This window comes from Nuphar pumila, chromosome 7 (assembly GCF_984573655.1).
Source record: "Nuphar pumila chromosome 7, dmNupPumi1.hap1.1, whole genome shotgun sequence".
NCBI classification, from domain to species: domain Eukaryota; kingdom Viridiplantae; phylum Streptophyta; class Magnoliopsida; order Nymphaeales; family Nymphaeaceae; genus Nuphar; species Nuphar pumila.
This window is the reverse complement of record NC_143255.1, coordinates 46501001-46528581: the sequence shown is the minus strand read 5'-3', so window position 1 is coordinate 46528581 and position 27581 is coordinate 46501001. Positions and strand designations below refer to the sequence as shown.

At 39.2% G+C, this 27581-nt stretch overlaps 2 protein-coding genes across 2 annotated transcripts; both read right to left on the bottom strand.

The window, feature by feature from the left end:
- Positions 1 to 443: 443 nt before the first annotated feature.
- Positions 444 to 5057, bottom strand: LOC149832160 (disease resistance protein L6-like). Its single transcript, XM_090012371.1, has 2 exons — positions 4190 to 5057; positions 444 to 3604 (listed from the first exon to the last, which is right to left on the bottom strand). The coding sequence occupies exons 1-2, from the start codon at positions 4810 to 4812 to the stop codon at positions 2371 to 2373; spliced, it is 1857 nt and encodes a 618-aa protein (XP_089868497.1). The 5' UTR covers positions 4813 to 5057; the 3' UTR covers positions 444 to 2370.
- Positions 5058 to 18834: 13777 nt separating this feature from the next.
- Positions 18835 to 27170, bottom strand: LOC149832159 (disease resistance protein L6-like). Its single transcript, XM_090012369.1, has 5 exons — positions 26496 to 27170; positions 24815 to 25910; positions 22192 to 22485; positions 19933 to 21453; positions 18835 to 19569 (listed from the first exon to the last, which is right to left on the bottom strand). The coding sequence occupies exons 1-5, from the start codon at positions 27116 to 27118 to the stop codon at positions 18967 to 18969; spliced, it is 4137 nt and encodes a 1378-aa protein (XP_089868495.1). The 5' UTR covers positions 27119 to 27170; the 3' UTR covers positions 18835 to 18966.
- Between the last annotated feature and the right edge of the window lie 411 nt (positions 27171 to 27581).

Below are 27581 nucleotides of genomic sequence, written 5' to 3'. Positions count from 1 at the left end.
TAGATCCTAAGCCTACTACGACAAGCTCGAACTAACTCATTTACAAAATAAAACTCATAAGCAATAAGATATGAACCCCAATTGCAGGACAAACACTTCAACGATCTTCATTCTATAATATAAAATATATGTAAAACATATTTATTAATAACCGACCTGATATAGCATATAAATTCCTTGTTCCCTATGAGAAAGAGAGAGACCAACATAGTATGGAAAACAAAATTCAATTTGAGACGGGTTATAATCTGACCCAACTCTCTCTCTCTCTCTCTCTCTCTCTCTCTCTCTCTCTCTCTCTCTCTCTCTCTCTCTCTATATATATATATATATATATATATATATATATATATGCTCCAATCTCCTAGGATCCAAAATTTAATCAACATTATTTTACACATTTTTCTGAACTTAAAAAAGCAGTATATGTAAATGAAAAAAATGATGGAACACCTCATGTTTCCTTTGGTCACAGCTGAGAATGTAGACGCTTGAGAAAGTAAAAAGGTAGATGCTGTGATTGTGAATCATAACATCAAACTTGTGACCTACTTTGACAAGATTCAAGGCAACATCAGGTAAAAACAGTCACAATCATAACTTCTACTTTTTCATGTTCCACTAACTTTGAAAAAGTATTGTGGTTGTAATTTACAATCAAAATTAAACCTGTGATTTTGCAACTTTCACAGGTTTCTTGTGATTCTAAATCACATTTTTGAACTTTCATAGGGGCATTGCAAATTGCAAACATGCAAAAAACGTAACCCATGAATGTTGAAGCCTCAAAACTCGTGAAAGTTTTACACAAGTCTGAGGGTGTATTGTATAAAACTTTCACAAGCATTAATGCTTAGCTGTGAATGTGTTAAGGTAATGACATGACATGACACGTTCTTATGATAGATTTTCATACAAGTCAAATTCACAACCTAAAAGCAAACGCGAGAAAGTTAATGCTTGAGAATGTGAATCACATAAATCGCTTTCACAAGGACAAAACTTTTACAGCTACAGTAACCTGTAATAAAAACAAACATGCCCTGAAATAGCCTTTTGATGATATCATTCTCAATGTGAAACAAAATATTAAACATGCTTTATAGACTAGATAAGAGCGCTGAGGAGACATGTCCATGGTGAGTACAGTCACAGCCTTGGAGAATGTTTTGTTGTCAGAGTTCCTTATAATGAAAAACTAATCCTTTGGCCCAAGCAAACAAGAGAAATCCTTTGAAAAAAAAAATCTCAATATTCCTCAAAACTGAACCATCTAAATCCTATTGACTTGGGCTGCGAAAAAGGCTACCTTGGCCCATTTTCACCGATAGGCTGACTTGCTCGTCTATATTTTACCTGGCTCACCCCGCCCATTGACAGGTTTCTGACTGCTTGATTGACCCAATGGATGGTCACCAGACTGGGCTGAATTTAGAAAACGAGGGTCCAGCCTGGCCCATTCAGTCTGGACCACGGGCATCCAGTGGGATTTTACCCAGTCCGATTCCCACCCTTTTGACTATTAAGTGGCGATTCCAACTTTAAAGCTAAAATTAAGTTTTCATGGAAAACAGTAAGCCAAAGAATTAACAAACATTATAGTTCAACAACTTGCAACAAAATAATCTCTGCAGTTGCACGCAAGAGACAGCCGTGACCACGCTTACTCTCCGAGCCCACCAAGGTACTTTTTCCATTGACTTCCCTTGCATGCACCAACATATTGGTATGAACTTGGTTAAATATGGTGCCTATAATACAAATGTGGCTGAAAACATGGTTGAACCCAAGGTTGCAAGATTAGGAAGTAGAAGCGGAAAATGTTACGAGAAGTGAAAGCAAGAAGCGAGGCATTAAGCAAAGTATTAATTTGAAAGTGAAACAAGAATAAAAAATGAAGTAATATGAGAATTGAATAGGAATCAAACAAGAAGCAAACAAAAACTAAAATAAAATTTGATTATTCTTATATTTCATGAATTTTCAGTAAAAGGAATTAATTTTTTGTAAAAATCTAACAATGATGGTAAGCACATGGAAAGTGAGTGAAAGCCTGAGAGGATGCACATTGAAAACATGAAAAGAAATGTACAAAACACATATAGGAAGTATGAATAATGCATGTGAGAAGCATAGAAGAAGCGTGGAAGAATCGAGATTCTCATGAGGAATCTGAAGCGAGAAGTATCGTGCGTTTTCGAAGCGAGTTTCTGGAAGCATGCTTCCCATCTACTTAAAGAAGCTTTTGGTAACTCTGGTTGAACTAGAACCAACTTCTCCAAGTGAGATGAATTGATTCAGCTCACCTCTAAGGTCAGTTGCCCTAACCCTTTAGAGCACAATAATGAGATCAAATTGGTACAAATTTGACTAGAGTCTTAACACATTGGTGACAAAATTCCAAAGTCGATTCATTGAGTTTTGACATCCTAAATTGGGGCTTAATTGGATGATGCAGAGATGGATAAAACCTAAATCAGGCAATAGATTCAAGAAGTGAGATCTTACTTCAGGATATCCCAATGCTTCAAGTATATCGCTTTCCTCCCACAGTCGGCTTCGCTTGCTCGGATATTTGGGGCACTCATCCTTAACAATCTGTTCACCCATATCTCGAATTTGATCGTGCATTTCAAACCGACCCTCGTTATCGAACTTAATAAGAGACCTGTGTGCTAAGACATCAAGTGCTATGTCTGGGTAGTATTTACAATCTCGCCATATGTGCATCGCATATTCTTTATTACCGTACCGGATAAAGAAACACGCAATGTCCAAAAATATCTCCTTCTCTCTTTCATCCAGTCCATCAAAGCTTACCTTCAACCTTTCATGTATTCCCTTTTCCTGGCGGTCCTTTAATTTATCCAACATGTAATTCCATTTTTCTAGAGTTCTTAAATCAAAAAATTGTGACCCATATACTTCAAGTACCAAGGGCAGTCCACCAGCAACCGATACAACTTCTTGAGAAAGTTGTGCATAATCTTCCATAGGTTCTTTGCTCCCAAATGCATGACAGCTGAAAAGTTGAAGTGACTGCTCAGAATCCAGCACTTCCAGATTATACATCTCATGCTCATTCACTCCCGAGCCACCCAGCAAGCCTCTGTCTCTTGTTGTAATCACAATCCTGCTTTGGTTACAAAACCAGTCTTTGGAACCAGCTAATGCACGAAGCTGCTTCGCATCATTAATATCATCAAGAATAAGAAGCACGATTTTGCATTTAATTCGTTCTTTGATCTTCCTAATGCTATAATCAATATCATTTACTTTGGTGTCGTTGTCACAAGAAATGGCATCCAAGAGCTCCTTTTGCACAGAAGTGATTTCTTTGTCCTTGATGTTGGGGATGAAGATGCACTCTTGAAATTTAGAAGAGATCTTGTCAAAGATGGCCTTTGCGAGGGTAGTCTTTCCTATTCCGCCCATGCCGCAGATTCCAACCATCCGAACATCATCAGCTTCAAGATCTAACTTGTTAATCATATCTTTCAAAGGTTTATCCAGCCCAATAGTGAACTTAGCCACATCAAACAAAGGTCTATCCAATGCCTTTTTGATCCTCTTAACAATAATTTGGATAAGCTTTGCTTCATGCCTGGCATAAGGGGAACAACAAAACAGCCAATTGTTACACGGACAACCAAATTCATATGATAAGAATTTTAAATATGATCTCACTCCTTTTTCTGATAGGAGAACAAGATCTCACTGCTACAAATAAGCACTTTCACCAATAAAAGGGCATCAATGGATGATGGGGTATCGATTAGAAAAGAAAAACTAAAGCACCGGTTAAAAACTAAAGTTGTTAAGAACGATTCACGAATTAAATTGTTTTTCAGAAAGGTTCATAAAATCAGTCTGAATCGAATCAAATTGAATTTACTTCGATTAATATTTTTTTTAAAGAATTTATCTTTATTACAAATTCAGAATATAGAAAGATAAAAAAAAATCAGAATAACTCGGAAATCTTTTATTGAAGAAGTATTAAAAGTACAAAAACGAAGAAAAAGATGGCTTATATGGTTGAAAAAACTGTGAAGAAAATGATGGCATATATAAATTGGCGTTTGAGAATTATATAAAAGTGAAGGAAATAAAAATTTCAAAAATTATTTCACAATAAAATTAAGACATTTTAGACATAGCACTGGAGAGAGAGAGAGAGAGAGAGTACCAATCTGTGTCAGTCCTCAGATTGTAACCGGAAACTTCCCCTGTTACTCTCAACGCCTCCCTCCACTTTTGCACCTCCCCTTGACCCAACTTCTTATTTTCTTGGTGGCGTTTGAATGATGATTCAAATGACCCACTTTGATGCCGAACATCGGTTGGCTCTACATCAAAGAACACGGGAACAGTCGTCTTCCCGCACTCTATGGCCTTGGCAATCTCCTTCAAGCACCACTCTGAATCGGCGTAGCCCTTTGAGAAGATGGGCACGAAGATCTTAGATCTATCGATGTACCCAAATAATTCATCCACCCTCTGACCCTTCAACAACTTCTCATCATCGATGAAGGTGCAAACGCCCTTGTCTCTTAAGGCTTGATAGAGATGGCCAGTGAAACCCTTGCGGGTATCTTCCCCTCTGAAATTGAGAAACACTTCGAACTCTGTTACACCATCTTTTGGTGACGATGGTGAGGATGCGGAAGATGAAGAGTCCTTTGCTTCGCCATCTTGAGAGGCCACCCTTTCGGAGTTTCGTCTTCTAATTATTAATATCAGAGAAAATATCAGAGAAAAGAGTGCCACAGCAGAAACGACGATGGTGGTGAAAGCAGAAGGCATCTTCATTTTGCTTGTGGGTTGGTCGAGAATGGTGAGGAATCGATGCAAACAACAGCTAGTGTGGGAGGAAGATTTGTGAATTGGGATCACTTTAATATGACACTCAATAGAACCTATCCAAGCAACAGCTAAGATCGATAAAAATTCTCACTTGGATGAGGACTGGTCCTATGTGCTCCAATGCATCAGTTGGATGGTCATGATCCTGGGGTGATTGGTTTCCTCTTACCCCCTGTAGGAGGGTGTGAATACATTTGTATTTTCACTTTGTTTCATTTGTAAATATAAATGTATCAGAAAATGATATGAATGCTTTGGACCTCACAGAAAGATTGATGTGGAAGACCCATAATGATTTTCTTTGTTGGTTCATATCGCCCACCCCAATTGCTTTGGGATAAAGGCATAGTTGTTGTTTCATTTGTAAATTAGGGGCCACACATCCCAACCATGGTTGAAAATGAGTTTGGGTTTGATTGGATTGGAACTTGACTAAGAGCCAACTCTTTTTTTAAATTACACTCAAACAGAGTATCCACTTGCCAATAGGGATCAGATTAGGAACTGTCTAGCGAGATGCTCTCAGATTTGGTTCAACACTCAAACATTTTATTCTCCACTTTGGTTTGGATCCTTGTAAGGTTGGGGTAAAATTCATCCCTCTTACCCATCACCTTTATTAGTAAAGTATAATCTTGTGATATTTAAAAAAAAAAAAATACAAAACATCTGTGGTAAACATTAGTTTATTTAAAATTTAAAAACATCAAGAAAAGTACAAAAGAATTGAGTTCTAGTCAGATGAAATATGATTGCACAAAAAATTGTGTATTAAGCACCCGATAGCCCTCCATCAGGTCTTGGGTCCCACACCTGGTAGGTCTGTCAGCACCATGTTGCACAAAGCTGATTTGTCATTATGCTTGGAAAGAAAAGCTTGGTTTATCTTAAGCTATAGGGTTGTCATTGGATCAAGTTTGTATGGGTTACCTGACCCAACCTGAACATGAATCTCTGACTATAGACATAAAAAGTACCAACCCGGAATAATATTCCGGTTGACCCAAACCTGACCGAGCAATATGCAGGCTGGTTTGGGTTATATGAAATTTGCCGGCACCTGCCAAACACAGCTTTTTGGCCGGAAACCTGACCTTACCGGACCTGAGTGTTTATATGTATCTTTAGGAAAAGTAAACTTCTAAAATATACAGGTCTGGGTTTGGAATTTCAATTTTGTGACCCAACAAAACCTGAACCCAAACCCAAACTTGACAATTTGTTATTTGGGTACACCCTGTTGGGTCTGGTACCTGCTATTGACATCCTAATTCAACATGGACAATTTGATAGAAATTTAGGCCATGTTTTATCAATGGAAAGCATGATATTCAGATCTTAAAATTTTGTTTTTATAGATGTTAACTTTGAATTGCCTAAAAAATTCGGAACACAAGTAAAATTCTGGCAATTCAAATGCTGATCTTCACTACTGTGAAGCAATTAGATTACTTCTACGAGGTCAGATTAGGTTAAATCAAGTTGCAGCAATCTCACACTTTCACCAAAACAATTAGATTACTTATGGATGACAGGTAGAGTCGGATTTTGGTATGAGCTTAGGCATGTTAAACATTTCCACCAAAAAGAAAAGTGTTACATGTAAGAGGTGATCGGCCAATCTCACACTTTCACCAAAAGTAAAAATTAAGAACTACTTTTGAACAAAGGTCCAAGATTTTATTGTTTTTGACATTTCCAACACTCAGTTTTTTGCTCCTCCAACTCATTTGCAGACTTGGTTGGATCCCTCAATTCTTGAGAAGCTCCACTACTGCTGACCATCCATCTCGAAATGTCAAGACAGAGATGGTTGTTTACTTGCCCACCATGCAGGGACACTGCATATATAATGTGAAGTCTAACTAAGACTCTAAAGTGCAGCGTGCTAGTCTTTTGATTTCTTTTCTTTTTTTTGAAAGGCAAGCTAGGGTTAGGCAGATCCATACCAGTTATACAATTATGCCATTGGGTTTTGAACCTGCAACGTCCCAACACCAGGTGACGTACACCAGCTGCTTCTACTAGACAAGCTGGGATTAGTCTCCAGGATTCACATCCACCCACTTTTTTATTTTTTCATAATTACAAAGGACCTCATTATTCTTGAAAGAACAGTTACACCACCAATAATAGAGCTCTCCCACCTCTCCCTTATCTTCATCTGCATTATTGATCGTATGTATTGGAAGTTGTTGCAAACGCCAAAAGTCTAGTTTGAGATGTGCTAGTTTTGACGCATTCGGTTTGAATGGTCTAGTCTAGAGGCTTCCACCGTGCAGTCACGGGTATTTTGAGACCAAGAGAAGTGTGAAATTACAACAAACTTGTATCAATTTCTCAAAAGGTTAACATAGCAAAGAAGAATCTCGTAGAAAAAGTAAATATTTATGTTATTATGGAGAAATCATAGATAATTGTTGCCCTGTGTAAGATTTAAAATTTTAAGAAAATATATGAAAACATAAAAACCAAATATTACAAATTAAAAACATAATAATATGATAATATCTTGGTAGCCCACAATATTCTGATTAACAATCATGGTTTCTTTAAAATGTAATGGATATTTGTGATTGTATATACATGCGCTCAAGTGCACACACACACACAGAGAGAGAGAGAGAGAGAGAGTCTAATGTCTTAAACAAGTGTTTTTTTATTGGCCAAGCAATCTGAAGTTCTCAAATTGGAATCTTGATAATGTGCTACCCCAGCACTCACTTCCAAAAGGTTGAAGTATTCTTCCTTTTCAATAAAGTTTCTTTGTGCCCTTTTTCCTTTTTAAGATTGGCTCTAGTGATGTTTCACTCAAGTTTCATGGCTTGCTCTATTTACTTTTTTTTATCTTTTTCCATATCTTAGACAGACAGGATCAGGTTAACCTGCAGAGGTGTCTTGGATCACATTTTCCCACTTTGTTTTTTCAAGCTACACAAACAAGCGAAAAACTTTTTTTTTGAAAAACTTCTCGCAAAACTTTTTTTTTCCTATGAGAGTTTTTCTCTTTCAAACGTGCCCTGAGGGCTGCTTCATTTTTTCTAACTCCTAAGTAGGAAAAGAGATTTAATGAAAAAAGGAAATTTCTGGGTTTTGTTTGGTGGCCATCAAGCATAAACCAAAAGCACAGGAAAACAAACAAGAAAAAAATAAAACATCATAAAAAAGAAAAGATGACGCTTGCATCTAATTATCCTTGCACTTCACTCTTAGCTCATTCTTAGCTTAAACATGATTCACTACCCATTCGCTCATCTGGAGGGGGTGACTTGTGTATGTCACCAAGTTAGCGTTCCTTACCTTACCGCAAGATCGAAGCTGGGTGTACTCCCTAGTGGACAGAGGTACCTTAATAGTTTTACCAACAGGAGGCCAGACAGGGTGCGGTCGGTGATGGGGTTCCCTTGGTAATGCCATTTAATTCTCATATCTGGTATTTCTTGGAACCTCCATAATTAAATCTCATTAATGATTTTGCCCACCAATTTATTTCTTACCCAAATACACCCACAACTACAAAGTGAGTCATTAAGTCTTTGTAGGATGACCATATATCGTACAAAATTACTCAAAAAAATAGGGAGACCATACCACTTAAGAATGTTCAATTATTAACTAAATTAATTATTATGATGCAAACCCACTTTTTACTTGTAATTTCACGAAGAGAATTATATTTTTTGTAATTTCTGATATAGTCAAATAAGAACATTGGGTTATCCTCCCTCGCACACACCTATAGAAAATTGTTTTAAAGTATTCTAAAATTCTTATTTTTGTGGTTATTCATCAAAAATATATGACTGTTCTTTGTACATGTTGTCAACTTCCATCCATCCGCCATTAAATATTGGGAACCTATGAATAACCAAAACGGATCATACTTCTAGCCTAGGTTCGAAATACATCTTACTCATATTTTTAGTATATGAATTTGCGGTTATATCCAAGATACATATATTGACATCTTGATGGAATGGTCTCATTTCATCCTAGATTGTGGCGTCCAGGACAATTTTGTTGCACCCCTATGGTGTGACAAAAGTGTCAAAGTGGGATGCAAAGACCCTTTTAGTCCCTCTTTGGCAGGACACCCATATCATGTGCGGTGTTTGATGCAAGACTAGGGCAGCGCTAGGCAGAAAGCAATCGTTCAGGTTCACTACAAGAAAAACTCTAATTAACGATGGAAATTTACGATGAATTTTTTTCGTCGCCAATTTACGACAGATTAGCTAAAGAAAACTATCTGCCACTAACATTCGAATTATTTGTGGACTTAGCGACGGAAAAAAATTCTGTTGGGAATCCCTTGCGAATTCACGACGGATTCTCAACAGAATAATTCTGTCTCAAATTCCGTCGCAACTTCGCAACCGCTCAGCATCAGAAATTTTTTGTCGCTACTCCGTCACACATTTGCGATGGCGTTTGCGATGAAATTTTGCCGTCGCTAATCCGTCGTAAAATTTCCCATAAATCCCTAATGCGAGCCTCTTTTTCCTTTTTGTTCCATCAATCGCCTGACCGCCGCCCGACGTCCTGCCGTCGCCCGCCCGCCGCCAGGCGACCTGCCGTTGCCCGCTCGATCAGCTCCCGTCGACCTCTATTGTCCCGCCCGACGCCCATCGACCTCCTCTCTCTTTCCCCTCCCGTTCTCTCTCTCGTTTCTCCCTCTCTGGGTTTTTCGGCGAGCCCCGTCCGCAGGTAACCATTCCCCTTTCCCCTATGGTGTAGTCGCCCCCTTCCTCCTATGGTTCCCGGAGGGCCAGTAGAGGCCCCACAGCCTCTGTCGGGCCCTCCCCACCCCTGTGTAGTCGGCGGGGACTGGCAGAAGCCTCGATCGCCTCTGCCAGGTCCTCCCCTTGCCCTTGATCGCTTCGGCAGGACAGGGGGCTCCGCCCCTATCCTCTTTTTCTATAGCATGACCGGGGGCTTCGCCCCTGACCTTTCGAATGCCGACAGGGCCCCCCCTATCCTCTTGACTTTGCCAACAGGGGGCCGCATGTCCTCTTGACTTTGCCGACAGGGGCCCAACTATCCGCTGTCGAAGAATGATCGATGCAGGGAGAAGCCCCCTACCCTTTTGTTTTCCCTGGCAGGGGGTGGCTTCCCCCCCTCTCCTCGATAATTTCGACAGGGGGCGAAGCTCCCCTGCCCCTTGTCTTTTTTGCTCGGTAGGGGGTGAATCCACCTGCCAGGAAATTTTGCCCGACAGGAGGTGGATCCCCCTACCGAAAAATTTTGCCTCGGTAGGGGGTGAGACCCCTCTGCCTCATGATTGATACAGGAGGGGGAGAGACCTCCCTGCCTTGACCTTACTTCTAGTAGGGGCAGCGCCCCTGTCTGTCTCGCTTTCACCAAAGGGTTGTGTCTCCCTGTCCGGGCTCGTTTTCGACAGGGGGCGTCACCCTCCTTATTATCGGGTAATAAATTTCATTTTAACACAGTGTCTCTTGCAGATTTCTCAATGGATCCCGCTTGTGCCCCGCCATCCATGGTAAGTAAGTGAGAAAAGCAATCCAAATCTGGTAAATACATGGGATACCACCTCGGTGGTAGAAGAAAGTATTTATTATGATAGAATAATTACCAAATGTTACCCCTTACATCTCAATCTTAGGATTTTCTCGGCAAAGAAGAATCTCGTAAAATAAATAAATATTTATGTTATGATGGAGAAATCATATATAATTGTTTCCCTATGTAAGATTTAAAATTTTAAGAAAATATATGAAAACATAAAAAACCAAATATTACAAATTAAAAACATAATAATATGATAATATCATGGTAGCCCACAATATTCTGATTAGCAATCATATTTGTTTTTTTAGGTTTTTGAGAATATCACAATGAAATCATGGTTTCTTTAAAATGTTATGGATATTTGTGATTGTATATACATGCACTCAAGTGTGCACAAAGAGAGAGAGAGAGAGAGAGAGAGAGAAGATCAACATTACCACTCATGAAAATCAACAAAATGTTGAACCCATGAGAACCCATGAACAGAACAAGATAGAAAACAAAAATAAAATATAGAAAAATAAGAAGCTAAAGAAAAAGAAACTACAGACAGATAGCAACAGACAACAGACAACAAAGCCAAGCTCAACCAGGATCTGCTGAATTAGAAGGAACCACAGATGAGTGAACATTGATCAGAGGGAAGCAGAGGTCTCTAAGATGCATATGTAGAATCACATATACATCAACCAGAATTTTATGGACAAGATTATTAAGGACGATCGAAATTTGACAAAAAATAGCATCATTGCGTGCCATCCAAACAAACCACCAAGTAGTAAGCAACCACGTCTTTCAGATCACTCTCCACCGCTTGCATCATCTAATTCCAACAAGGCCCAGGAGCATATCAAGCGCGAAAGACTCCTCTTTCACAATTACTTTTGGAGATCTCCACGTCCTATTAAATAGGGCCATAAAGATTGGGCAGGACCTCAATAAATGAGATGTAGTTTCTTCAACAGCTTGACAAAGCACACACCAGCTAGGAAACTGAAAACCCAACTTCTTTAAATAACTGAGTCTGAACCCTATCATGCAAAATTAACCAAGCCAAGACCTGAGATCTTGGGGAAGGGCCCTTAGCCCATAACACACACTCAGGGAAACCAATTTGCCCCTGGAGAAAGCAATGATCTATACACTTTGTGGGTGTGGAACACACCATTTGGCGCAATCGCCCATTGCAACCACTGATTATAATTTCTCGCATCCCCAATTTGATCTCTAAAGAACGATAAGGCTCTCAGCCACATGCTTCGCAAGTGCGAGATCGCCAACCCCTGGGTTCCATGACGAAAAAGAGATAAATCAGGAGCACCATATTTAGCATGAAGCAAACGAGCACATAGAGAACCTGGTTGATGGGTCATCCAACATTGCTTGGACACAAGAGCAATACTCCTCTGTCTTGGAGAAAAAATACCTAAGCCAACCATACACCTAGGTAAAACCATCGTTTGCCAACCAACCAAATGGCGCTTACCCTGGACTTGACACCCAGACCAAAGAAAATCTGTCATTAAACGACAAATCTGCTTCTCCACACCCACAGGCATTACGAACATTGACATAAAAAATTCAGAGATAGAAGAAAGAACATGTCTGATTAAAGTCAGACGGCCAGCGATGGAGAGATAAGACGCCTGACACAAAAAAATCTTGTTTTTCACTTTTTGAATAGTTGGAGCCCAAGCAGCGGAGGAGAGGCGCTTCACTTGTAACGGCATGCCCAAATACGTCATCGGCAACTCAAAGATTGCACAATTAAAAATTTGTTGTCCCATTGCAAGCATAGAAGACTCAACATTGAATGTAGTAAGAGAGCATTTGCTATCATTTAAGGAAAGCCCAGAAAGAGAGAGAAAGAATTGGAGAATAAGTTTGAATCTAAGCAGATAAGTTTGAATCTAAGCATCTGCTGCACGTTTACTTGCCCAAAAATAATCGTATCATCAGCATAAATAAGAATATGGTCCGAGAAATCCAGAACATCTAAAGGATCAATCAGGCACTTCTCCGCAACATGCTTAAGCAACACCATGAGACCCTCAGCAATGGCATTGAACAACAAGGGCAAGAGAGGGCAGCCTTGCCGTAATCCATGCCCCAACTTGATCTGGCCGCCTCTAATGCGATTAATCTTAATCATGGTCTGAGCATTAGATACCAATTCCCTCACCCACCGAGAAAAACGATGACCAATGCCAAAATTGGATAACATTTGAAATAAGAAGGGCCAATGGACAAAATCAAAGGCTTTTTGAAATTCTAATTTAAGAGAAAAATAAGGTTGACCACTAAAATGTTTGTGATTGTATATACATGCACTCAAGTGTGCACACACAGAGAGAGCCGAAAGAAACATCAACATTACTAAGGCAGGGGATCAACAAAAAGTTGAGCCAGCAAAAACAAAAAAATAACAATAGACTCAAAAGAAAGGGCCAAAAGCACAAAAGCAAAACATAAAAATAGATGAACACAGAGATCAGCCAGGGTCTTGAGGAAGAGAATGCGGCTGAAGGGGGTGGATAACATGGGAAGAGAGGCGCAAAATTGCATACACATCAACCAAGATGCAATGGACGAGCTTATTGAAGGCAACCGGAATTTGATGGAAGATCTCATTATTTTGAGTCATCCACACAGCCCACCAGGAAGTAAGAAGCCAAGTTCTCCAGATCCGCCTCCACCGCTTACAACTGCGAACCCGCGGCGAACCTCCTTTCTTCTTCTTCTTTCTTTTCTTTCTTTCTTTCTTCTTCTTTCCTTCCTCCTTTATTTCTTCTCCCTCTTGGTCGACGCCCCCTCCTTCTCTTCCTTTCCCTCTTTTCTTTCCTTTTCCCTTCTTTCCTCTCTTTCCTTTCTTCTCTTCCCTTTCTTTCCTTCTTTCTTTCCCTCCTTTCTTTCTTTCCCTTCTCCATTGTCCAGCCACTATATGGCTTCTTCACTTACCTATTCCAAGAGGAATTCACGCCCAGCACCCTCTTGATCTCTCTTTTTCATTCTCCCTCCAGCTCTCTTCCCTCTCTCCACCAATCTTCTTTGTTGCAGCTCCTTCCCAAGCAAAGAGTGTCCATCACGGTGGCAGCCACCTCCTTTAAGTCCTCTTGCTCCAGCCGGTCCATCATCTTCAACCTTCAAGACACCAACTGTGAAGTACCTCTAGCCGGTACCTCCTTCTTGCCTTCACCATCCCCAACCGCCGACCTCCTTTGTGGCTATAGCCATCCCTCTTGGCAACACAACAGCAGCCACCCTCCAACAATCCCTCTTGGTGCCTCTTGACAGCAACTCCAATACCTCCATTAGCAGTCGTCCCCGTTCATCTCAAGGTAAGATTTGTTTGGTTTTGCTAGGTTCCGTTCAAATTTTGTCAAAATCGTGTGATTAAGCCTCACCCCCATGAGTGTGATGTAGGGTTAGTTTAAAAAATTGGATTCAACATGATTAAATTTCTTTTATGGCTTCGTAATAAAAAAAAAGAGAGAAACATGCATACTATATGTGTATGGGCTAATAGAACGAAAGATTCATCTAACCGATAGATTGAACCTTTTGTTTCATAAGCCAACATCAAAACGAATCATATCCCCATTGATTTGTGTTTTAGTTTTATGTTTCATGCTATTTTATGTTAGAAAATGCATTTAGATTAATTCATTTTTGTTATTTATTTCATCTTATATAGGATTCATGTTTACTTAGTTTAGAATCTATAGAATTTCAGTTTTAGGTAAAGTCCAGTTATCATTTTATGAATGTATTTTCGTTCAAAAATCCAAAAAAAAATTGTGGTATCTTTAGTTGCATGTCTTTGTTTTCTTGCCGAAAATTTGATTCAATTTGGGTTTCGAAACTCTCTCAAATAAACCGAATCCCAAATTGGGATTTTATATTTTCAGAAATTCCAATTTTTGTTTTAGCAGACAAAAACCTCCGAGATATCCTAGATGGATGATCCTATTTTTCCTCAAAAAAATACCATGAATCCCTGTAGGAACCTATTATTTTCCTGTAAATTTTCAACTTTTTCCAAGTAGCTTTGATCTCTGCTAAAAATTGATTTTTCCAGGCCCCTGGGAAAATCCCACTTTCTCTTTCTCAGGGTAGAGACCAACCCTAATTTGTTGTGTCCATCCAATCCATAAGTTGTCTGTCAAAACTTTCAACATAAAAGTTGTTTCTAATCCATTCCTCTGTCATTTCCCAAAATTTAGGAATTTTTGGGATTGTCCAAGTATTTTTCCCAAAATTATCTTTTCTGTCTGACAGATTCTCATGCCTGAGAATTCCAGAGATCCAGGTCTCTGATTCCTGAGAATCCATTTTCCATTTCAAAAGTCATTTTCCAATGCAATTCCTCATTTCCAATGGAATTCATGATTTTCCCAGAATCATCATTTTTCCCAAGTATTTCTAAGCATTTTCCCAGTCAAACATCATATTTCTCAAACTTGCATTTTTTCAAAATTCCATAGCACATGCCTGATTCTATGTGCATTCTAGAAAAATAGAACATGATTTAGATATTTGAGTCAAGTTAAAGCACACATTTGATCCTTGGTTCAATTACCCCTGGTAAAGGCGCCAGGAACGGTTGAACCTCGTACCGACAGGCAGATCCCATTCCACGGAATTTTTCTTTAAATTTTCAAAACGGAAGCGAGTAATTTTCAAAACCATTTTCAAAACTTTGGTCGAGTTTGACTCGCAGAATTATTTTTCTCTCTCGCAGAGGGAAGGAAAAATTTTGCGATGATAACACTCACCTTACGCTGAGTTTAGTAAATTTTTTTGTTACTTCCTAATGCTACCTTCTAGTTGGTAGATTTTACATAAATTAATTAATGAGACTTCTAGAATTTATCTTAGTTGTTTTACTTGCCTTAGTCTTATGGTAGTTAGTGATTTAATTTAATTTAAGATTAAATTTTACATAAGTCTCACGATGACTTCAGGCTGATTCCACGTACTTTTAAAGAGATCCACAAAGATTGGGCATGCCCAAAACAGATGGTAGGTGGATTCTTCTGTCGCTTGGCAAATGACGCACCTACTCGGATACTGAAAACCCACCTTTTTAAGGAAGTTGTCCGTCTGTACCCTATCATGTAAAATTAACCAGGCTAAGAACCGAGAGTGGGGAGTTGGGCCATTAGCTCATAAAAGATGCTCAGGAAGTCAGTCAGCCCCAGGCGGAAGAAGAGACCGATGCCGCTAGGCACAATTGCCCATTGAAAAAACTGTGCATCAAGACCGAGATCACCATCTTGCATGAGAACGAAAGACATGGCCTTAAGCCATATACGATGCAAGTGAGAGATATGAAGTCTGCGGGGACGACGACTATAATGGATCGCCTCAAGGGAACTGTACTTAGCATGAAGCAGAGAAATACACGGATTGCCTGGACGGTACACCATCCAGCATTATTTCACGATGGGAGCAATACTCTTTAGTTTGGAAGCGAAGATCCCCAGACCAGCCAAATGCCTTAGTATCACCAACCAACTCCATCCAACCAATTGCCGCTTAGTCTGAAGTTGGCAACCAAACCAAAGAAAATTCACCATCAAACTGGAGAGCTTCTTCTCCACACCCTTAGGCATAAAAAATATGGACATAAAAAATTCTGGGATAGAGGACAAGACATGCCTAATAAGGGTAAGCCGACCGGCGATGGAAAGGTAGAAAGTCTACTAGGAAGAAATTTTGGTCTGAACTTTTTTTATAGTGGCAGTCCAAGCGGCTGAGATGATGCACTTTATTTGTAAAGGGAGACCCAGATAGAAAATAGGTAAATCCAAAGTTGCGCAGCTAAAAATCTGCTGATCGGCGACCAGCAAGGAAGGTGGGGCATTGAACATGGACAAGCAACATTTTCGTATATAATATAAAATATACGAAAAATATATTTATTACTAATAAACAAGCTGAGCTAAGACAAACAATGGTTGTTCATGCTCGAGCATGCCGAGCCTATTTCACGAGCTCTTTACGAACCAAACATCAACCGAGCAGCAAGAAGCTCATCTGGTTTTGCAACCCTACTCTTTGTCCACCCGAACCAACCTGATGTAGCATATAAAGTTCAACACCTCCATGCTGGTATTGTTAGCTAACTGAAAAACTTGCAAGTACAAGAAACCCATCTGATGGTGGACGAAGATGGTCCCATTAGTTTAACCAGCCCTACTCGTCCTCCTCACTTGTATACTCATCTTCCTTCACTTGTATACTCGTTCTCCTTACCGGTATCTGCACCATTTGGCATTCTGCCTCAGTTGAAATAAGGTTTGAGCGCACAATACCTCAAGTATGCAGATGGCCTTGATAGAGACTAGCCATGAAATTAGCTTTGTGCCCCCTCTTTGGCACTTTTTTTCGAGGACATGGGATCTCACATGACTTTGGTGCAAAAACTTAAAACAAAATATAGATGGCAGGTCCCTATCTGAAATTTTCCTGTTCAATTTTCATGTGCAATGACTTGACCGACCTATTAGTGGGATATCATTCATAGGTGGGACATGGACAGCCCCAACAATTCAACAGTGATCGGTGACAAAGAGGATTAATGGCAACTAGGGTTGGGAAACTAGACAAGCTACTCATGGATTGGCTTGTTCAAACTCGTGAAATTAGCTTAGCAAGCCAAACTCCAACAAATGAGTGTTGAGCTTGGTTCAACTTCTTTTTTTTCTTTTTTCTTTTTGAAAGGCAAGCTAGGGTTAGGCAGACCCTATCAAATTTTATTACTACTAATTTTAATCATTTCAGTAAATCCTATACACCCCCTCAGTTTGAGGTGATCTTTCTAAGACTTTTGGATAGGGACAAGAGAAGAACAAAGTAAGGGCAAGGCTAGAACTCTGAGAATTTTCAAACTTTTCAAGCTATGGGGTCGGTTCCTATTTTTATAAAAATCTTGGAAATCCAGGATTTTCTGGGTAGGAATCCAACCCATATGGATTTGTGTTTATCTCCATGGGGGATAAAGCTCATCCATAGAGAGCCCTGCTTAGGATAGAAGTTGCTTCAAGAGCAATCTTTCTCAAAACGGGCAAGAAGAGTTTTGGCTCAACTAAGACACGCCTCTATATGGGGCTTATTCGAAGAATCTATTGAACAAACGACATTGAGAAATGTTGTTCCATAGTGAGAGAACAAACATGAATGTCGTACCAAGGCAGGATGGCAAGTTGGTATGCCGTCACAAGGCAGGATGACACTCTGGTGTGTTGTCCCAGGGCAGGACGACAAACCAAATTGCCATCCCATAAGAAAAAAGAGAATTTATTGTCCTAGTGTGCCACACTCGTCGATGTCGGTGGAGGGGAGAGGTGAGGCCCTCCAGAGAGAAGGTCAACACCTTGAGCCCTTGGAAGGCCGACAGAGGGGGTGAAGGTAGAGGGAGTTGATCTCGTAGCCCTTGGGCCTCAAGGGGGAAATGCCATTGTTACGCTCTAAGAGGGTGAGCTGTGTTCATTGTAGGTCGTCAAAAGAGGGTCGGGGCTTCCTGAGCAGCGTGTGGTGGTGGAGACCGCAACCACCATTATCAACAAATCATGGCCATAGGGCTTTTCGATCCAAGGGTTGAAGATCGAAAACCCTATTGAACCATCTTCATGGTCGTTGCTATTGTTGTTCCTCAATGGATGTATCAGACTCGCAGTTGACTCTGTCGCTAGGATTCTGGTCGCTCAGCCCACCACCGTTGTGGACGTCGATCACCGGTGACTTGATATCGCCCTGCGGCAACGCCCATCGAGTCCCAGATTAAATTTCAGAATCTTCACATAAATGATCTTTTTAAAATGAAAATTTATGGAATTTGGCTCTTTATATCCAAACTCAGCACAAGATGAAATTCTGGGTTGAGATATGCCACGTTAGGAGGCTTAATCAGGTTCGGGTGCTTCACATCCCTCACCATAATGCATTTGATTTCATTAACAAGTGAAGATCTTAGAGAGAGAGAGAGAGCTAAGTGTTTATGCATTATAAATGTAATTTCAAAACATGAAAATAATGTATTTTGTCAAATTACATGTTTATGCATTATAAATGTGATTTCAAAACACACAAAAAATGTATTTTGTCAAATTACATGACCTGTCCTGCACCGGATGGGAAAGGGCACTTGTCTAGGGCTGGTAAATGAGCTGAACCGAATAGAGGGTGTGAGCTGAACCGAGCTCAACTTGAACTCATGAAAAGCACGAGCTAAAGGAGACAAACAGGAGCAAGTTTATTTACAAAAGAAACTGTATCTTTTAAAAGTTAAAAACAATAAAATTTAGATCCTAAGCCAACTACACCAAGCTCAAACTAACTCATTTACAAAATAAAACTTATAAGCAATAAGATTTGAACCCCACTTGCCCGACAAACACTTCATAGATTTTCATTCTATAATATAAAATATAAGCAAAACATATTTATTACTGACCGACCTGATGTAGCATATAAAGTTTAGCACCTCTGTGCCGGTATTGTTCCTTAATAGAAAAACTTGGAAGTACAAGAAACCCATCTAATGCAGACTAAGATGGCCCAACTAGTTTAACCAGCCCTTCCTCCTCGCTTGGTATACTCATCCTCGCTTAGAATAAAGTTTCTTGGTATCTGATGCAGACTAAGATGCCGGTATTGTTCCTTCGGTTGTATGCTCATCCTCTCCATTCTGCCTCGGTTGAAATAAAGTTTGATCTTACAATACCACGTGGTTGAAGGAGAACCTGAATCCGCTGGTGCATCATATTGAGGAGGACTAACATTCTCACAATGAAAATCTCCCCACAACAGGAGACCCCGATCGATTGACACATGAATCATCCTGTGGCCATTTCTTCTTATCTCATCATTCCCTTCAAGTAGGACCACGTCAGGTATCTCAGACCAACTGGCCAGCTTCTCGTACAAAGAGCCAACTCGACAAGTGCATTCAGAGATCAAACGACCTTCTACCACCTCTTCAACGTGGACAGCCATCCCCTGCAGTTCTTCAAAGCGCCCTCTCGTTTCCAAGTAAAGGCAGCAACCACAAGCGATGTCTTCGTTGAACCGTCTGGAAAGGGGAAAAGAGAGCCGTGCATTGCTGGATCCCTCAACACTCATCAGACTTCCAGAAATAGAAAACGAAGCCATGCTTTCAAAGTCGGCCTCCTGAGCAGAGATGTGAGCATGACTCAGTAAACAAATCTAATGGACATGGATCAGGCCGAAATGACACTTACCGATTTATTGAAAAAAACAATTCCTTTATGTGTTTCATTCATTTCTTACTCCATTTCTTTTATTTTTTGAATGCTCATGTTTTTTTAATATTTTTTAAAATATCAAAAACCGATTCAAAAGTATTGGATCCAATTTAGTTCAAGCCAACTTTCAAAATCATTTTGAAAAACTATTCAGTTCAGAAACCGATTATGAAATCAAATTATTTGTTTTAAGCTTCAACACAAAAGTGAAAGTTTCGAGTGAAAACAAATACAGATGCATTTTTCCAAACAAAGGAAAAGACCTTACCATAATTCTGTCCCTTAAAGAATCAGAAAGTCTACTACATCCTCTCAGATCCAATTCCATCAGGCGATTCAAGCTTTCAACGCCACTTATATCAACAAGCTTCTCGCAGCCCCTTAAACGCAATACTTCTAGATGTTTCACTTTCGAAAGATCGGGGATGGTTTCCAAAGCAGAGCAGTGTCGTGCCTGAAGTATGACCAAGGAAGGAGGAAGCTGAGGTAGAGATTGAAGTCTACTACATCCTGTGAGAAACAGGTAGTACAAGTTGTTCAAACTCTCAAGGCCACGAACTTCGACAAGCTTCTTGCAGCCCTCTAAATCCAATGTATACAACTTCTTCAAGTTTGAAACATCCAATATGATATCGATAGCAGGGCAATCCGATGCCAAAAGTTTGACTAGAGAAGGGGGAAGTTTAGGGAGAGCAGATTGAAGGCTTCTGCATCCTTCGAGAATCAATTCTTCCAAGCAATCCAAACTTTCAAGGCCACGAACATCGAGAAGCTTCTTGCAGTCCTTTAAATCCAATGTACTTAACTTCTTCAAGTTTGAAACATCTAATATGATATCCAAAGCAAGGCAATCCGAAACGAAAAGTTTGACTAGAGAAGGGGGAAGTTCAGGGAGAGATTGAAGGCTACTACATCCTACGAGAACCAATTCTTCTAAGCAATTCAAACTTTCAAGGCCACGAACATCGACAAGCTTATCACAGCCCCCTAAATCCAATCTACGCATCTCCTTCAAGTTTGAAACATGTGATATCATTATCAAAGAAGTGCAACCACGTGCATCAAGCTCACGTAGGGAAGGAGGAAGTTGCGGCAGGATTTTGAGCTTATCACACCAATTCAAGGACAATATTTCAAGATTTTTCAAGGACCCAATGGATTCAGGCACCTCTTGAATGGCTGTTCCGTCTAAATGAAGAAACCTTAGATTCTTTAAATTGCCGATTGAATCGGGCAAAGCCACAAGTGAGCCACAGTATTCAGCATGTAGTTCTTCCATATTGGTCAAACGCCCAATGGATTCAGGTATTCTCTCTATTTTAGTAGTATTCATTCTGAGGTTTCTCAAAGATTTCAAGCTTCCAATCCATTCTGGGAGCTCTGTAAGTGAACCACACGAATCTAAAGAGAGTAAACTGAGGCTCTCCAGGTGTGACATGGAATCGGGAAGAGCTATAATTTTTTTTGTAAAATCTAAGGTGAGTTGCTTCAATGATTTCAGATCCCCCAACTGTTTTGGCAAAATTGAAAAAGCATAGCAGTGCTCAAGGTCAAGTCTTTCAAGAGAACTCAACTGACAAACACTGGCAGGTAGCTCCTCTAGTTTCACGCAGCTTCTCATACTCAAGCATGTCAAACTCTTGAGATGCCCAATAGATTCATGAACCTTGGTCAATTCACGACATTCATCAAATATCAATTTCTCTAGCCGCGGCATGCTAGTAAAATCAGGAGTAATGGTGAGCTGCCTGCACCCATTCAGATCAAGGACTCTCAATTTGTCAAAGACCTGCAAATAATTAATCTTTTGTAAGAAGAGTGTCCATCAAAAGTAAAAGTAGTGTGACGAATCTCGCTCTCAAGAAAACCCAAGCTAGGAAAATCTTGCATTGAACTAAAAAGATTTTGTTTTTTATAAGAAAAATCTCCATAATATATCAGCATATATAAAAATACATAAATATATATAAACAAATAAAACTATAAATAATAATACAAATTATAATAATTTTATTCTATCTCATTAATGTCACAACCATATTCACAATTATCACCAAATTTTTGAAAAATATGAAGATAGATTGTGATATTTCCGATCAAATTTAAGTTGTAACTGAACAAATGCAATATTTTCCAAATATCACCTGTTTTAAAAATAATGTGTTTTAACAAAATGTTAACACTATTGAAACACTTTTGCCTAGTTTTTTTATTATTTGTATTTATATTTTAGTTAATATATTTTCTATATTAACATAACCAATACTTCTTGAGATCCTCCTGAGAAAAATGTGTTTTTTCAAAATATCACAAGATTTTCCCTCACTCATATTTTCCTGAGAATAATAATTGTGATTATGCTCAAAAATAAAAAATAAAAAATAAAACTTAGCATTTTGAAACTATCACACCTTTAGGATGGTATTTGCTTTTTAAAATGTAACGACATAATCATAATATTTTGAAAATATTGGGATACTTATTTGATAGAATGAACAAAAAAGAAAAGCACCCAGCGCTTGCTTACCTTGAGCCCACATCCTTGTTGGTTCCAGACTTTGGTTATATTGCAGCCAGGTAATTCGACGACAACAGTTTTCTCAAGATGAAAATCACATGGTAGTGACTCCAGGGGACAGTTTTCCCATTGCAACCATTTGATTTGCTTCGGCAAGTGCTTATATTCACCTTCAAATGTGGCGCCACTCACATGAAGAAGTCTAAGTTTAGACATTTCTTTAAAAGAGTCTGTGGTCAAACATCTCTTTTCGTCCCATGGATAGTGCTGGGGAAAGGCAATGCCTTCAACATTCCTTGTTCCCTATGAGAAAGAGAGAAACCAACATAGTATGGAAAACAAAATTCAATTTGAGACGGGTTATAATCTGACCCAACTCTCTCTCTCTCTCTCTCTCTCTCTCTCTCTCTCTCTCTCTCTCTCTCTCTCTCTCTATATATATATATATATATATATATATATATATATATATATATATGCTCCAATCTCCTAGGATCCAAAATTTAATCAACATTATTTTACACATTTTTCTGAACTTAAAAAAGCAGTATATGTAAATGAAAAAAATGATGGAACACCTCATGTTTCCTTTGGTCACAGCTGAGAATGTAGACGCTTGAGAAAGTAAAAAGGTAGATGCTGTGATTGTGAATCATAACATCAAACTTGTGACCTACTTTGACAAGATTCAAGGCAACATCAGGTAAAAACAGTCACAATCATAACTTCTACTTTTTCATGTTCCACTAACTTTGAAAAAGTATTGTGGTTGTAATTTACAATCAAAATTAAACCTGTGATTTTGCAACTTTCACAGGTTTCTTGTGATTCTAAATCACATTTTTGAACTTTCATAGGGGCATTGCAAATTGCAAACATGCAAAAAACGTAACCCATGAATGTTGAAGCCTCAAAACTCGTGAAAGTTTTACACAAGTCTGAGGGTGTATTGTATAAAACTTTCACAAGCATTAATGCTTAGCTGTGAATGTGTTAAGGTAATGACATGACATGACACGTTCTTATGATAGATTTTCATACAAGTCAAATTCACAACCTAAAAGCAAACGCGAGAAAGTTAATGCTTGAGAATGTGAATCACATAAATCGCTTTCACAAGGACAAAACTTTTACAGCTACAGTAACCTGTAATAAAAACAAACATGCCCTGAAATAGCCTTTTGATGATATCATTCTCAATGTGAAACAAAATATTAAACATGCTTTATAGACTAGATAAGAGCGCTGAGGAGACATGTCCATGGTGAGTACAGTCACAGCCTTGGAGAATGTTTTGTTGTCAGAGTTCCTTATAATGAAAAACTAATCCTTTGGCCCAAGCAAACAAGAGAAATCCTTTGAAAAAAAAAATCTCAATATTCCTCAAAACTGAACCATCTAAATCCTATTGACTTGGGCTGCGAAAAAGGCTACCTTGGCCCATTTTCACCGATAGGCTGACTTGCTCGTCTATATTTTACCTGGCTCACCCCGCCCATTGACAGGTTTCTGACTGCTTGATTGACCCAATGGATGGTCACCAGACTGGGCTGAATTTAGAAAACGAGGGTCCAGCCTGGCCCATTCAGTCTGGACCACGGGCATCCAGTGGGATTTTACCCAGTCCGATTCCCACCCTTTTGACTATTAAGTGGCGATTCCAACTTTAAAGCTAAAATTAAGTTTTCATGGAAAACAGTAAGCCAAAGAATTAACAAACATTATAGTTCAACAACTTGCAACAAAATAATCTCTGCAGTTGCACGCAAGAGACAGCCGTGACCACGCTTACTCTCCGAGCCCACCAAGGTACTTTTTCCATTGACTTCCCTTGCATGCACCAACATATTGGTATGAACTTGGTTAAATATGGTGCCTATAATACAAATGTGGCTGAAAACATGGTTGAACCCAAGGTTGCAAGATTAGGAAGTAGAAGCGGAAAATGTTACGAGAAGTGAAAGCAAGAAGCGAGGCATTAAGCAAAGTATTAATTTGAAAGTGAAACAAGAATAAAAAATGAAGTAATATGAGAATTGAATAGGAATCAAACAAGAAGCAAACAAAAACTAAAATAAAATTTGATTATTCTTATATTTCATGAATTTTCAGTAAAAGAATTAATTTTTTGTAAAAATCTAACAATGATGGTAAGCACATGGAAAGTGAGTGAAAGCCTGAGAGGATGCACATTGAAAACATGAAAAGAAATGTACAAAACACATATAGGAAGTATGAATAATGCATGTGAGAAGCATAGAAGAAGCGTGGAAGAATCGAGATTCTCATGAGGAATCTGAAGCGAGAAGTATCGTGCGTTTTCGAAGCGAGTTTCTGGAAGCATGCTTCCCATCTACTTAAAGAAGCTTTTGGTAACTCTGGTTGAACTAGAACCAACTTCTCCAAGTGAGATGAATTGATTCAGCTCACCTCTAAGGTCAGTTGCCCTAACCCTTTAGAGCACAATAATGAGATCAAATTGGTACAAATTTGACTAGAGTCTTAACACATTGGTGACAAAATTCCAAAGTCGATTCATTGAGTTTTGACATCCTAAATTGGGGCTTAATTGGATGATGCAGAGATGGATAAAACCTAAATCAGGCAATAGATTCAAGAAGTGAGATCTTACTTCAGGATATCCCAATGCTTCAAGTATATCGCTTTCCTCCCACAGTCGGCTTCGCTTGCTCGGATATTTGGGGCACTCATCCTTAACAATCTGTTCACCCATATCTCGAATTTGATCGTGCATTTCAAACCGACCCTCGTTATCGAACTTAATAAGAGACCTGTGTGCTAAGACATCAAGTGCTATGTCTGGGTAGTATTTACAATCTCGCCATATGTGCATCGCATATTCTTTATTACCGTACCGGATAAAGAAACACGCAATGTCCAAAAATATCTCCTTCTCTCTTTCATCCAGTCCATCAAAGCTTACCTTCAACCTTTCATGTATTCCCTTTTCCTGGCGGTCCTTTAATTTATCCAACATGTAATTCCATTTTTCTAGAGTTCTTAAATCAAAAAATTGTGACCCATATACTTCAAGTACCAAGGGCAGTCCACCAGCAACCGATACAACTTCTTGAGAAAGTTGTGCATAATCTTCCATAGGTTCTTTGCTCCCAAATGCATGACAGCTGAAAAGTTGAAGTGACTGCTCAGAATCCAGCACTTCCAGATTATACATCTCATGCTCATTCACTCCCGAGCCACCCAGCAAGCCTCTGTCTCTTGTTGTAATCACAATCCTGCTTTGGTTACAAAACCAGTCTTTGGAACCAGCTAATGCACGAAGCTGCTTCGCATCATTAATATCATCAAGAATAAGAAGCACGATTTTGCATTTAATTCCTTCTTTGATCTTCCTAATGCGATAATCAATATCATTTACTTTGGTGTCGTTGTCACAAGAAATGGCATCCAAGAGCTCCTTTTGCACAGAAGTGATTTCTTTGTCCTTGATGTTGGGGATGAAGATGCACTCTTGAAATTTAGAAGAGATCTTGTCAAAGATGGCCTTTGCGAGGGTAGTCTTTCCTATTCCGCCCATGCCGCAGATTCCAACCATCCGAACATCATCAGCTTCAAGATCTAACTTGTTAATCATATCTTTCAAAGGTTTATCCAGCCCAATAGTGAACTTAGCCACATCAAACAAAGGTCTATCCAATGCCTTTTTGATCCTCTTAACAATAATTTGGATAAGCTTTGCTTCATGCCTGGCATAAGGGGAACAACAAAACAGCCAATTGTTACACGGACAACCAAATTCATATGATAAGAATTTTAAATATGATCTCACTCCTTTTTCTGATAGGAGAACAAGATCTCACTGCTACAAATAAGCACTTTCACCAATAAAAGGGCATCAATGGATGATGGGGTATCGATTAGAAAAGAAAAACTAAAGCACCGGTTAAAAACTAAAGTTGTTAAGAACGATTCACGAATTAAATTGTTTTTCAGAAAGGTTCATAAAATCAGTCTGAATCGAATCAAATTGAATTTACTTCGATTAATATTTTTTTTAAAGAATTTATCTTTATTACAAATTCAGAATATAGAAAGATAAAAAAAAATCAGAATAACTCGGAAATCTTTTATTGAAGAAGTATTAAAAGTACAAAAACGAAGAAAAAGATGGCTTATATGGTTGAAAAAACTGTGAAGAAAATGATGGCATATATAAATTGGCGTTTGAGAATTATATAAAAGTGAAGGAAATAAAAATTTCAAAAATTATTTCACAATAAAATTAAGACATTTTAGACATAGCACTGGAGAGAGAGAGAGAGAGAGAGTACCAATCTGTGTCAGTCCTCAGATTGTAACCGGAAACTTCCCCTGTTACTCTCAACGCCTCCCTCCACTTTTGCACCTCCCCTTGACCCAACTTCTTATTTTCTTGGTGGCGTTTGAATGATGATTCAAATGACCCACTTTGATGCCGAACATCGGTTGGCTCTACATCAAAGAACACGGGAACAGTCGTCTTCCCGCACTCTATGGCCTTGGCAATCTCCTTCAAGCACCACTCTGAATCGGCGTAGCCCTTTGAGAAGATGGGCACGAAGATCTTAGATCTATCGATGTACCCAAATAATTCATCCACCCTCTGACCCTTCAACAACTTCTCATCATCGATGAAGGTGCAAACGCCCTTGTCTCTTAAGGCTTGATAGAGATGGCCAGTGAAACCCTTGCGGGTATCTTCCCCTCTGAAATTGAGAAACACTTCGAACTCTGTTACACCATCTTTTGGTGACGATGGTGAGGATGCGGAAGATGAAGAGTCCTTTGCTTCGCCATCTTGAGAGGCCACCCTTTCGGAGTTTCGTCTTCTAATTATTAATATCAGAGAAAATATCAGAGAAAAGAGTGCCACAGCAGAAACGACGATGGTGGTGAAAGCAGAAGGCATCTTCATTTTGCTTGTGGGTTGGTCGAGAATGGTGAGGAATGGATGCAGAGAAAGGTAAACTGGTAAGGGAGAGAAGAGACTGCTTTTGCTTGTTTTAAAGCAAAAATAATGGGTAATGTCATTAGTCGGCTCGGACTTTCCCACCATATATAATGAGCCGTGAGGGTTGTGTATGTTAGCCCCCCGATGATTCACTGAATCCCACTTCTGTGTTCGGGGCTTTGAACGAGCACCACGTATACAAGCACATGGGACTCGTATTCCTGTGTATGTTGACATAACTTTGCATCGGACTCTGGTGTTGTTGCAAAGACTTAAGTACCTTTTATTGTTATTCTTCTCATAAAGTGATGGTTTAAGAAAATGACAAAAATGCCTTTCATTCAAAAAAGAAAAAACAAATAGTTCAAAAAAAGGACAAACATGTCCTTCATCCAGAAAGTCGAGGATGATGTTGATTCTTCAAAGT

Bases quoted from the DNA above. Each gene is read 5' to 3' on its own strand.
- LOC149832160 (XM_090012371.1), bottom strand. From the start codon at position 4,812: ATGAAGATGCCTTCTGCTTTCACCACCATCGTCGTTTCTGCTGTGGCA. The intron at 3,605-4,189 runs GTACTCTCTCTC...CCCTTATGCCAG, and splicing joins CTGAGGACTGACACAGATTG to GCATGAAGCAAAGCTTATCC.
- LOC149832159 (XM_090012369.1), bottom strand. From the start codon at position 27,118: ATGAAGATGCCTTCTGCTTTCACCACCATCGTCGTTTCTGCTGTGGCA. The intron at 22,486-24,814 runs GTAAGATCTCAC...TCTTTCTCATAG, and splicing joins AAGCATTGGGATATCCTGAA to GGAACAAGGAATGTTGAAGG. The intron at 21,454-22,191 runs GTAAGCAAGCGC...AATTATTTGCAG, and splicing joins AACAAGGATGTGGGCTCAAG to GTCTTTGACAAATTGAGAGT.